Source organism: Lipotes vexillifer, unplaced genomic scaffold (assembly GCF_000442215.2).
Source record: "Lipotes vexillifer unplaced genomic scaffold, Lipotes_vexillifer_v1.1 scaffold915, whole genome shotgun sequence".
NCBI lineage: Eukaryota > Metazoa > Chordata > Mammalia > Artiodactyla > Lipotidae > Lipotes > Lipotes vexillifer.
In genome coordinates this window covers 135,693-149,853 of record NW_006792531.1, presented here as the reverse complement: position 1 = coordinate 149,853, position 14,161 = coordinate 135,693, and the positions used below count along the sequence as shown (strand labels likewise).

Sequence of the window (14,161 nt, the reverse complement as noted above, 5' to 3'; positions counted from 1 at the left end):
GCAAATCTGAACACATAACAATGAATTACTGTCATAAAATTAGAATATTCTATATTCATAATCAGAATTACTGATTCCTTGTACATTACTGATTCTCAAGCAATATTCTTAAAATGCATGCAATTCAACTTTTGGTCTTTGTCACAATTTAATATCAAATTTTACTTTTCACTTTTTAAAACAGCCATTGACACAGTAACTCACAGAAAGTTTGAGTGCTAAGGTAATACATAAAGACATACATTCCTCACTTTAAATTTATCTTAAATGGATCTCTAGCTCAGAAATTACTTTTTTAATGCTGCATTAACCAAAATAAGAGTTTAGTGCTTCATATAAACTCTTTAAAATATAGATTTCTAAGTATATTCCTGTCTCTTGCTTACATGGGAAAAGGAAAATGTAAACAGACTCCATTAATACTCATTTCATGCTGCTGCAGTTAGGATGAAATAATTAATATCAGATGTATCATTCTCTGTATATTATTATTTAGTGGTTAACATGCTGATGTCCTAGAATCACCTGGGTAATTTTAAAACAATCTAATGTTTGGGCCAACCATGAAGAGACTCTGATTTAATTGGCTCAGGATAAGGCTCAGGGTGTAAATCTTCCCAGGTGATTCTGATGTTTAGCCAGCACTGAGAGCCACGTTGGTATATCAGGAAAGCAAAGGAATAGACTCACAAGATCTGAAATATTCCTCAGCACATGGTGCTCTAGTTTCTATACCATCCAGTTCTAAGAATTTTTAGAACATATATTCTCAGATTTCTCATCTCTCCATCTGGAAAACATCAGTTTTTCTTTGGTACAATTAGCACTACTCTTTTATAGGAACGCTGCATTCTTTCGGATTTGCAACACATCCCTAGGCCAGGAAAGGAGATTAAAGAGAACCTCAAGCCAATAGAGTCAGTTTCCCACTCGTGGAAACCCTGTCCCCATCCCGGCTTATTTCCAAGATGCAAGATCAGATGGAAACTCTGTTTTCCACAGCACTGTCCGCTCAGAATCTACAGGCATCTTTTACCCTTCTCTACCACCTTCACTGGTGTTTGTTTCCTCTCCCACCTTTTTTTAAGAAGCTGTTTTCCTAGGAAGTTCAGAAAGGAGTGTAAGTACCTGTGTTCTTATATTAGCTACTGTGTTTGAATTTTGACACTGAAAAAAAAAACTCCCACAATTCTGTTTGCTTATATAAGCCCAGATGCATCATTAGTATCTAATTCAATATGGAAAACTGCCTAGATACCTTAAGATAGTACATACTGCCAGATGCAGTTCCATTCCTCTGTTGTTTAAAGGACTAGTGTGTATCAGCTACTATTTATATCAGTCCATAGGTTACAAGAAATCCAGAATAGCTTCCCTCATTTCATGGATTAGGAAGTTTATGAGAGCTAACCTTTACAGCTTGAAGCTAAGTAAATGTCACACTTTTTAACTATCAGTAAGGAAACTTAAACACACTGAACCAAAGATATAAAAATAGCCTTTTCAAATTTCATTCCAATCTCCCCAAACATTGCAAGGAACAATACATTAAATCAGAGCCATGGCAAAAGCTATAGAAAATGGTAATCAATAAAACACTTCACAACTGATTGTTCATTCTATGAATTCCATCAACAAATATATATTGAAAGCGCTGCTGATCTTTATCAAAGTGATTTTATCAAGCACAATAGTATGTTCCGGACTCAGTTCACAGGATAGGTGCTCTACGGAAAACAAAACAACATGGAGCTTCAGTTCTCTAGGCTTAGGAAATAAATTTGATGCAAGTGCTGAACAGAACCACGGAAAAATAATTAGGATCTTCTCACTGGGAAGAAAACTCATACAACTTGTATATTTATTCCAGTAACTGGAGCCAGGTTTAGGGTGGCTTAAGGAGAATCTAATGCCATCTATAAGACTCCAGTTGCAAATCATATTTACCTCTTTTATCTTTGAATGTGGCACTGTGGTCCTTGTCAGCTGAGAGTACTCAGTTGTCCCCAACTACACCATCGTAGTGATCTGGATAGAGCTGAGGATAAAATGGATCCTGAAGGAATACAGTTGAAAGACTGAATATAAACCTAACTAAAAGCCTCATTCTCATGAGTACATTTATATGACACACCTGACTCTCACCAATCCCTCTTATCAGCTGGCTACATCCCTGGGAGGATAAAGGGCTTTCTCCCACATTGTTGTCAGAGTGTATCTTCAAATTAAAAAAAAAAAAAAAGTCAAATAAAATAGTGGCATACTATATAACCTTAGTCTAAGCAGTAAAAAATACAACTAAACTTTCATGTATTAATTTAAGTGCAGAGCCTTCATTTTATTCCATTGTATTCAGCTCACTTTTTAGGTACAAGATTTTAATTGCTTACCTTATTTCAATTTTCTTTTTGCTTCCCTTCCTTCTCTTTGCCTAGCACTTTCTGCATATGTGATAACACTTTACATTACTAGCTCAAATTTCCTTACTTATTTCTTCTTCTCTGCCAAGATCCCATTTCTCACACACCAATATGCAGCAATCTGTCTTCTACTGAGTACTGCTTGTTTTAAGTTCCCAGGAATAAATTTCATATCAAGTGAGGAAACTTCCATTTCTGTTCATGAATTTGCATGAGTTTATTTGTCCTACTAAGAGGTCAATTTTATAACGTATTAAGTGAAGGGACTGGATTTAACCGTATTGAGTTTCTTCTACCCTAATACCCTATGGGTTTTTTTTGGCCAGTGAGAGTAGATGGTAAATAATTGCCTTTCCACAATATTGCTAATTTGAGAGGTGATATACATTTAAATTCATATTTGTTTAATTAACAGTTGGCTACTTTTTCCAAAGGCATTTTTAAGTTTTATACTTTTGAATTTTTACCTGTGTTGTACCCATTTTACCAGTTTTTTAAAAATTTATTTTATTTGTTATGAAAGGATTCAAATAAATAGTGGAAGTCTACAGCACAAGATTTACAAAAGCTCCCCTCTTGAAACAGGAGAAATTATTTCAGGCTGGGGGCAGGAGAAGGTGCAGCAACAGGAACTGAGTAAGGACTGCCGGGGGGGTTAGTCATTTTGACTACTTGGCCGAAGCAGCCTTATCAGTGTTGAGCTTCCTAGATTGGGCACTCGTAAAAGCAGGCTTGGAAAGGTTTTTGCTAGAACTGCCAAGCCCACAGTTAAGAATTTTAAATAGCAGATGATCCTGAGACTTCAAACTTTTCTGGATTGAGATGAAATGATGAAAGGAAAAGTTGTTGGATATCTGCAGAATGGACCAGCAACTGAGGCAAGAGTATGAGTGACAAGCAGGAGGCAATGTAATGTCAGGATGTAAGGAATAAAAGCCTCTCTGAGGAGAGTGGGAGTGGGAATGGCATTACCCCCTCCCCCCCACACACACATAAGACGTGGCAAAAAATTCAAATTACTTGGATAAAAGGAACAAGGGAGGGCTTCCCTGGTGGCGCAGTGGTTAAGAGTCTGCCTGCCAATGCAGGGGACACGGGTTCAAGCTCTGGTCTAGGACGATCCCACGTGCTGCGGAGCAACTAGGCCCGTGAGCCACAACTACTGAGCCTGCTCGTCTGGAACCTGTACTTCTCAACAAGAGAGGCCACGACAGTGAGAGGCCCGCGCACCACGATGAAGAGTGGCCCCCGCTTGCCACAACTAGAGAAAGCCCTTGCACAGAAACAAAGACCCAACACAGCCAAAAGTAAAAATAAATTAATTAAAAGAAGGCTCAACATTTAAAAAAAAAAAAAGGAACAAGGGAGAAGCAGAAGTTAAATCCGGCTGAAAATGGGAGCTTTGATGATCAGAAGGTCTATTGGGAAGTCGTATAGAGGAGCTCTTTTTAATATTAATTCTCAGTAATACTAATAATAAATCCACTCAGATAAAAAAATCTATTAAAAAAAAACCCCAGAAATCAGTAGTGTACTTCAAATATCAAGCAAAATGCAGTCATTACTTGATACAACTATGAAGTTTTGGAAAAAATAGGTAAAATAAATCCAAATATTCCATTTTTGTCCTAAAGAGCAGTTTGAATTGTTAGAAAATAATAGTTTCAGATGATAATTTTGGACTATTAGTGATATTTATTTACTTATACTTAAGCCATAAATCACTGTGATCAAAGAACTTTTAGTTCTTGGTCCTTTTGGAAGGTACCTCGCTGAAACATGTATTCAGGTATATCATAGACTGTTTAAAGCAAAATAAGAGTTAATGCTTTGTCAAATTTTACTAATATCACTGACAAATTATATTTTTAATCACAAACACAGACATTCCTCTTTCAAACAAATGATGATTTAATCTCTTATTTGACCATTTTTAGGAGTTATAAAAGCCCAGTGGTATTAGACTTTAGTTTGACAAATTATATTCTAAATGAATTTACTCATGTGCTATTATTACATATTACTATAAATAATTAAAATTAAGCTATACTTGTCAAAACAGTTTAACAAACTGTGTTCTCTGTTGTAGTCACCTTGAATATCTATCATGTTCATTTTCTGACTTACTAATTCACAAAATCTAATAAATCAATAATGAGAGTTCTACATGTGAACTGACAAGGTTCTAAGAAAATCATTAGGCTTACTTGATAATAATAACTATAAAAATTGATGTAAAATAATTACTTTATAAATGAGATGAATAAAATATCATTAGCATCAACCTAGGCAAAGACAAATCAACCCACCAGATTAAAAAGGAACATGGTAATTTGGTAAGAAGTATTATAAATTGATAACAGCACCTACATTTGTGTGAGCTTTTACTGTCAGTAAAGTATTTTCACATTCATTAAATCATTAGGGCCTTATAACAACATTTTGGAAGGTGGTATCCTTTAGAGGAGAAACACAGAGAAAAAAATGTTAGGAAATTGGGTGCAATTTGGGTATGGCTAGTTTATCAATGCTAATGTTACTCTAGGAGAAATAAAATGTGCAAAACCAGGCAGTTTGGGGAGTGAGTACCTCATGAAGGTTTAGGCAAAATAAGGCAGGGGAAATGCACATCACTTATATTTTTGTGTCCAGAAGAGAGACATGAGCTGAAAAATAGTGGGAGTTTGAGCAAATAAAGCAGAAGCTATGACTGAACTTTGTGTGTAACTCATTCTGTGTCAGCAGAGCTTTCATCCCCTACAAATAACATAATGGAATTTAAAACAAGACATAGGGTAAATAATAATTAGCTATGCTGCCATACATAATTTACTTAGTTCCAACCTAGAGAAAGAGTTTGGGAGGTGTTTCTGACCTATGCAAAGAATAAGGTGGAATGATTTGGTGATTTTTCCTATTCAATTGTGCTGAACGTTACAGACTTCTTGAATCCTAAAACTGCCTGTCGGCGTTGCCTCATCCATTTTACCTTTCAGCACTGCTGCCGAAGAAGAGCAGAAGCTTATGATCCTGATGCTGTAGACATTCACTTGGGGTTTGTGAAATTGCAGCATCCTTCTGCTGGTCTTAATCTTCTCGCCCCTTACTTTGTAAAGGAGGATTGGGTGAGCCCAGAATACACACAGGGACGAAATTAATGACTCAAGAACTCTATTAGGTAGAAAAGAGTGGCACCATTATCTTCATTTGAAAGCAAGCCTCAGACCTGGTTAAGCAACTTGACAAAGAACACTTGGGAGATGGGAAAACTGAAACTCAAATCCAGGCCTTCTGGTTTCAAACTTACACTTTTATCCTAATATACTACCCTATAATTAATAGTATAAACACATGTTATAATTTACATTATCAATGACAAATTTCTGTAGTAGAGTTTCATATATTTTGACTATTTGGGATAAACAAATATCATCAAATAAGGTTTATCTATCCTTATGGGGATAATTATTTATATAATAATTTACTGAAAAATTCTTTATTCAAAAATTTAAAGAAAATTTAGTATGCAATTCTCAAATGCTTAACTAAAAAATGTAGGTTGGTGAGTAATCTCAGACAGAATTCAAATATGGTAGCTAATGGCTGTGATAAAATTCATCCCTCATCTTTGTAAATGCTGTCAATTCCCTCCAATAAATTTTTAAGCAAAGCTGTTGTTAGTTTCACTTCTTGTCTCTCCATCTTTGTTTAAACTAAGATGGCATCACAATTTATGGTTAGATTAAACAAACATCAAATAATATGAAAAGGAAAGAAAATGAGGTCTATAATATATTCAAATTATACACATGCCAAAAAATTACTCCTTTGGAAACCATGGTTGGCATGATCAGTCCTCACCCATATGTGGATCTCCTTCCCTTTCTTGAGCACATGGGGACAACAGGAAGGGCCACATCACTAGTGTTGGCCAATGACATGAACAAGGACTGAGGAAAAAGCACAGCTAAGATTCTCCAGTCTCCCTTCTTCTGTTGTGGTGGTTTTGGAAGAGGATGCATGACCGGGTGGTGGAGCCACACATTCAACACAGCCTGGATCGATGAATGACTGCCTGAGGTACACCGGCCCTGGAGAGTTTCCTGGACTCAGGGTGAACTCTGAATGAACGAGAAATAACTCGGATGCCTCTGGGATACTAGAGTTGTTTGCTACCACAGCATGAACTAGACTTATGAACTAGTCTATCTTGACTTATGTTTTTATATCTTCCAACAACTTTCAAGCAAGTTTCAGTGAAGTGACTGTAAGCTCTACAGATGACCTGTGCACAATGCAGGGGCCGTGCTTTGGGCAGTTCTGAAAGGTGGTGGAGAACGTGGGCTGTGGAGGCTGACTGCCTGCCTTACAATCCTGGCTTGACCACTTCCTGGCTCTATGACCTTGAACAGCAGTGACATAGTTTCCTCATTTGTAAGATGTGGATAATAATAGGGTCTAAGACATTGCATTGTTAGGAGGGAAAAATGATGTTATGAGGGAAAAATAACACATACAAAACACATAGAAGAAGGACACAATGCAAGCCCTTGATAAGTGTTAGATATATTGTCAACCTCAACTCTAACCTACCCAAGGGCACACATTGTTTTATTTAGCTGGTCCAAATTCCCTTTGGTGGTGAGGAGAATTGACAACTACATTATCAACTAGTGGAAAAATCATATCTATAGTCTAATAACAAAAGGATGGAAATGCTTTTATTAGAGCTCTAATGCACTGGTTCTTTGGTGGTTCCACAGAGAGGATCTATTGCTATTTTTAGCTGTAGGGGTCAACCTTAGACACATGAAACTCACAAATGAAATACCAGTAATACAAATGACACAGTTAGTTTCAAATGGCATTAATACTGTGGAATCAGAACTTTTCAGAGAAAAAAATCCAAAATAATAGACAGCCTTTGAACTTAAGAGAAAAGGTTTTACCGGAAAGGTAAAGCCTCTGGTATAATACATGACAAAATGAGGCTTGCATTATTCAATAGCTCATTCATTTTTGACGGTAGTGAAATTGCCTGAAATCCCTCTCACATTCTGCAAAGATCAAACATATTAAGAATGTCAAAATAACATTAGGTAACCCCTTCTGAGTGTCAAAATAACTCCTCAGAACAAAGGGGAAAAATTGCAAAGTTCAGAGCTATGAAGAACACAATTAAATGGTGATGCTGTGGGGAAAAAAAGTATGGGAAGTCCTGCTGGCACTAAAATGCCAGCCACTTACTAAAGGGTCAGTTTTGGCAAAACACTGAAACTGAGGTCCTGGATTTCTTCACTTGTAAATCAGGGTAATAATATCTATTTTATACATTCATATGAGACTTAGAAAAAATAATGTATGTAAAATTTCAGAAAGCAGTTAACATATTAGTTTACCTATCATTGATCAGTCTAGAAGTCATAAATCATAAGTAATATTTCCTAGGTATTTTCGCTTGATCTTCACATAATTCTATATCCATTGTTGATTTAACTACATTTTAAAGAGAGGGTTATTTGCAGACCCTCTTTAGGTTTTTCAAAAAAGACCAGATTGATAAATCCAAGTGCTTTCAATGAAATGACACCCTACATAACTGATGTTCCACTAAAATACGGCTAATGCAGTTTTATGTTCAACACTGCTGCCTGCCCTAATGGTAGTCTCACATCTGTCATTATTTCAGAATCAGGCAATTTACACAACTCTAAAATTCAAAAATGTTTAGTCCAAGAATCTGAATACAGTGTCACAGTTCCTAGAAAACGTCATGTGATTTTGCAATCTAGTAATTGTCAGATTCTGTGCACTTAAATACGTGATACAGAATTTTATTGTTCATAAATCATTTCCTCACTTAGAAATCATCAGTACGTACCAATGCACAACAATGCAATATTTTGCTACGAATCTGAGTGTACATTACAGCAAAATGTGCTACCAACAGAGAAGATGCAGAAAGAAACTGAGTCAGGACAATCACAAAAACATTGCATTATTGCATATATCCCACGGGAAAAAATTCAGTCAAGGCAGTGACTCATGACTTGATTACACCATTCCCAGGGCAATTACATGTGGAACTACTCAGCTTTTCTTCACAGAACATCCAAAAAGAGCTATAATTAGGACCTGTAGATAAAAGTCCTTGCATAGTTTCAGAGACTGTGTGTAGCTGCTGTTCTTGGTCATGTTAAAAGGAACTACTGATCTGCCCAAAGAAAGCCGTATAATACAGCGCCTTATTCCTTTGTTCATTAAATAGTTAGAGGTGGGCATAATTCAAACAAGAATTTTTAGGTTAATTAAACCACTTCAGTTAATAGCAGACATTTTTTTCATAGACTACTATTAAACTAATGAGAGGAGGTATGAATATATTATCAAATTGAAGAGTGGCAAATGTCTCTTCTCGCATGCCCTGTATTTTTCAGCAAATATTTTATATTTAGCTTAAGCATGGCCTAAAAAATATATCAGTTTTATTTCCCTTTATGACTCCTAAAACCACTGAGAGATGGAAGAGAACTTTGGTCAATTTTATTTTCTTTTTGCCTTTCATCAGTGGAGATAAAATAACCTCCCATCACAAAAATGGGAAGCAACCTAAGTGTTCATCAACAGATGAATGGATAAAGAAGATGTGGCACATATATACAATGGAATATTACTCATCCATAAAAAGAAACGAAATTGAGCTATTTGTAGTGAGGTGGATGGACCTACAGTCTGTCATACAGAGTGAAGTAAGTCAGAAAGAGAAAAAAAAAATACCGTATGCTAACACATATATATGGAAACTAAACTAAACTAAAATAAAATAAAATGCTCATGAAGAACCTAGGGGCAAGACGGGAATAAAGACACAGACCTACTAGAGAATGGACTTGAGGATATGGGGAGGGGGAAGCGTAAGCTGGGACAAAGTGAGACCTACCAAACATATATACACTGACCAATCGTAAAATAGATAGCTAGTGGGGAGCAGCCGCATAGCACAGGGAGATCAGCTCGGTGCTTTGTGATCACCTAGAGGGGTGGAATAGGGAGGGTGGGAGGGAGGGAGATGCAAGAGGGAAGAGATATGGTAACATATATATAATTGATTCACTTTGTTATAAAGCAGAAACTAATACACCATTGTAAAGCAATTATACTCCAATAAAGGTGTTTAAAAAAATAATAAAAAATAAAAACAATAAAAAAATAACAAGAGAAAATTTTTCTTATTCCAATTTAATTAATGGATACAGTTTTTTGAACCATATGTTCTACCCTTCACTAGGAATAGATGTTTTCATAGCAGTACTACCATTTTACATTTTGTAGAAACATCACCTTCAAAGGAGTATTGAGGCCAGCTTTTTGGTACACTACTCTATGTGTGAATAAAAGAGTTAAAGCCATGTTGTGAAAAAAGAACCTGCCCTTAAAGATTTGAAAAAGGCATTTCTGCTTTGGTATCTTCATGAAGAGAAAATATAGACCATGTTTTATGATGATTTAATGCATGATGTGCAGAGCTTGCATTTCAGAATTTAAATTTTGAAAGCAATTTTGGCTGATTACAAAAACCGCACTGCCACTTATGACACTTTAATTACAAGTTTCCAGGCAAATATTATGACACTCTATGTTAATTGCTTTCCATGTTTTACAAGTTTATATATATTTAGAGACATGACTAAGTGCCAATGAATGTTGCAGAATTATCGGGCAAAAAAACCTATTGGCCCAATATATTCTATACATTAGTAAAAAAAAAAAAAAAAAGGAACATATGGAGCAAATAAACTAAAAGGAATGTCCCAACACTGCTGTAATCCAACATTTAATGTTGACTATGTAATAAATAAACTGTAATAAGAGAAGAAGGTCAATAACTATAACTTTTTTATGTTGAGACTTAACTCAGCTTTATAGGCCAACAGTTACTTATAAATGTGTTAAATAAAAACAGGTGTTGTGGTTTTGGCATATGTCACTAATCAAACATAAAAAGATGGTCTTTCATGGGGTAGCTCCATCTATAATTTGAGGAAGAGAAATGGATTTGAACCTCAGAGGTTGTGTGTAGGCATCTGGCTCAAATATCCTTAATCAACCAGCTTAAATCATCCAACTTATTCAACTTGCTTTATTGCAAATGAGTTATCTGCTCAGTGGATGATATGTGGCTGTTAGTAAGCTCTACTTTGAGGTCCAGGTTGGTTCCCAGACATCAACGAGGGTCAAAGTCTCAAACTGTAAAGTAATTATTAGGTCAAAGTAATTGGCTGTGAAAGAATGATGGGCTGAAGGGAAAAATCTTCATGTCTTCAAAGACTTTATAATATCAAAAGGCCTCACACTGGATGGGCATTTGAAAGGATGTAAATATTTAAATCTAGAAAGGTGATAAAATCCTGGGTTTATTTATATCAAGCCTAAATGAACATATTACAATGTTAAGAATATATGTGTTATTTTGGTATTCAATGTCAATTATTTATTTACCTGGCTCACATCTATTAAACATACTGATCATATAGTTAATAAACTTTAGATTCTGGCCTTTGATTATTGGTCTTGCCTTTTGTAACTTTCTGAAAAGTTGGATTTATTCTGCTTGCATTATCTTCATGTCCAACACACACAGAACAAAAATCATGCTGAGTACATTTTCAATGTGATGTCTCTATTTTTACTCATTTGATTGTTCCTTTAAAAAATAAAACTATTTTCTTTAGGGAATTATGCCTAAAATATATTATCATTTTAAATAGGAAGTTGTTCAAAAACAGTACTCCAAATTATGATGCTATAACATGAAAAAGGCAACAAAGAAATATGATTGAAGACTACTTTTCTGTAGTAGCAAAAGTTCAAGTTTTACGATCAAAAGCCAAATATTCAAAAGTATTACAGTATTCTTTTTTAAGTTGCATAATAATCAAATCTCCACCAAAGATGACTCCTTCTACTCCTGCCACTTAATGACCATATTTTGCTCAGGCATTTACCTGTCATCATGAATCTAAGGGAATAAACTCATTTCTAACTCCAGGGCAAATCATAGGATCAGTCCAAATCATGGTAGTTAGGAAGTGAAGTTTTGTCCATGGGTAAGTGTGACTTTAGTTGGCAAATTAGACTAAAGAGAAGCACATTTATTGGATGTTAGGAGGAAAGGATTTCCTCTCTTCCTTCTATAGAATAACAAAAACCCTGGCATATTGCAGCTGTGAGGGAGAATCAGCTTAAGGCGAATGCTAAAAATATCCTGTTCCAGAAACATCTTTATTTTCCTCTAGGATTGTCCTGTAAATGGGGGAATCCCTCAGGAAGGCAGAGAGCTTGCTGATGCAGGAGCAAAGTCATCCTACAGCTTCAATGAGCTGGTTTATGCATTGACCTGGAGGCATGCTGAGAGTGGGGAGGACCTAAAGGGATTGGCCTGCGACAGGTCATCCCTGAGGTACCAAAATGGAGGCAAATCATATGAAAATGTTTACAGTTGTATTGAGAATCTGGATTATGATATTTAATTTGAAAAATTCTGACATATACTCACTGTGATCTCCAAACTCTGTCAGAGCTGCTATCCATTTTTATGTAAACTAACGTGGAATTAAATGAACCACTGTTTCATTTTAATTCTGAGGAACATTTGGTTTTGCCATTATTTACCATTGTTTATTGACATATGATATTTCCACAGACCAAAATCTTTCATTACATATATAGGTGAACATATAGTCATAATTGTATAGTATAGAAAATAAATGTTCTGGTATTATCCTCAGCATTTAATAATGCAAAACTAGTGACAAACATCTTTAGAAAAAATAGTCTTTCAGTATTAAAATTTCTTATTAAAAAGTATTAGGTCAGTGTTTCCCTGGTGGCGCAGTGGTTGAGAGTCCACCTGCCGATGCAGGGGACACGGGTTCGTGCCCCGGTCCGGGAAGATCCCACATGCCGCGGAGTGTCTGGGCCCGTGAGCCATGGCCGCTGAGCCTGCGTGTCCGGAGCCTGTGCTCCGCAACGGGAGAGGCCACAACAGTGAGAGGCCCGTGTACCACAAAAAAAAAAAAAAACCCAAAAAGTACTAGATCAGAGTATGGCATGTTCTTAATGCATAGATGAGTTAGGCATGAATAAAATGAATCTAATCCCATCTCTTATGGTAAATCAAAATATTTGAAATCTACAGGTCACAGTTTGTCACAGGTCAATTGAAAAAACAATATATTCAGCTTTTCTGTTATTCTGTGGTTTCATGATGTAACTTTTAAACAATGTATAGCCAGGACATAAACAACATACTGCATACTTACCCAGTGATTTTTTACGCCACACTGCTGAATGCAGGATAAATATATTTGGGCTTTTTATTGCTTGAGTAGAAAGTGCTCATTATGTATTATTTTATGTTTATAATATAAGAATTAAAAAAAAAAGTTTTTTTAAATGGCATACATCACACTGTTGTAGTGGTTGATTTCCTCAAGATCGTCTTCTGTGGTTTTGGTGCAGTGGCAGGAGGCACAGGTGCAGGTCTGAGTGGGGGGAAGCTGTTACTGTGGCTTATTCCCAGCCCTCCATTTTCTAGTGGAAAAGGAGGGAGATGAGGGGGAGGAGGCTGGGCAGGGCCGTGGGGAGGAAGCTTTCCTGGTGGGTGGACAGGTTGGCTGTGTGAGTGGACCTCCCTATTTTTTATGTGATGCCGGGTGTCACAGTCAGGACAATAGCCATGGTACTGGACTTTTTCATTAAACCGAACTCGCTCCCGAGGCCCTGCTTGGGGGCACCTGTCTTTTTCAGGTCTATGCATCAGAGGCTGCACTGGAGCCTTGTCCAAGTTACTGCTGGGTTTGCAGCAAATGTCTCCGTTTGGAATTTTGTTTGGTGCCCCTGGGAAGCCTCTGTTTCGCAGAAGGGTGCCATTGGTCTTTACTGGATTGACAGTGGGCACCACTCTTTGTGGGTCTTCACACTTCACAGGTGTCAACCGTGGAGGGGGAGGGGGAGGGTTTGGCTTTCTCAGGACGGTGAGGATAGCAGATGGGTGGGCTGGGGGTTTAATGAGGGGGGCGTTGGCCTGCACTTTGATCTTCTCTATGCTGGAGGCTGTTGTCCCACTTGAGCTACTGTTCAGGGTGTCCGTTTTGGAGCTGTCAGTCATCTCATCCTCCAGCTGTAGGTCAGAAGTCAGGGTATCAATCTGGTCAACCACCTGGTGGAAAGGACAAGGTAATTGTGTTGAAGAACGACCAAAGCAAAATATACTACAAAAAATATCTTCCTGTCTCACTATAATCTGCTATGGGAATCTTGACTAATACTCAGTGGTGTATTCCATTGTTCTTAATGTTTTCATTCAATAAATTTAGGCAAGGCAGGGTGACTCTGGGTGGCTCCCATGGTAAGTAATAGTGGCTCAGACTAGGATCAAAGAAAAGATGGAGAGAAATGAATGGATTTAAGAACTAAAACTGAAGACCTAGCTCTCATGGTACTAGTGTGAACCAATCACATAAGACACTCATGTGGAGGAAGTAAAATCTCTGAGTCCTCTCTAACTTCTGGTTGAATCTGGCACCTCTTATAACAGGGTTGCTTAGTGTCTCTGCCCTGTTAAGTCATTGTCTGGGGCAACTTGTGGGAAGCATGGCCTCAGGTCAAATGCTCAATTTCAGAACCCAGAAGTTGACCCTCTATCATTTACACTCCCTGCAGTCAGAGATCTTAGAGGC

General features: G+C 37.0%; 1 protein-coding gene across 1 annotated transcript; it reads right to left on the bottom strand.

Annotated features, from left to right (window-relative positions):
- Nucleotides 1-12,885: 12,885 nt before the first annotated feature.
- Nucleotides 12,886-13,635, bottom strand: PRR16 (proline rich 16). Its single transcript, XM_007465727.1, has one exon. The coding sequence runs from the start codon at nt 13,588-13,590 to the stop codon at nt 12,886-12,888; it is 705 nt and encodes a 234-aa protein (XP_007465789.1). The 5' UTR covers nt 13,591-13,635.
- Between the last annotated feature and the right edge of the window lie 526 nt (nt 13,636-14,161).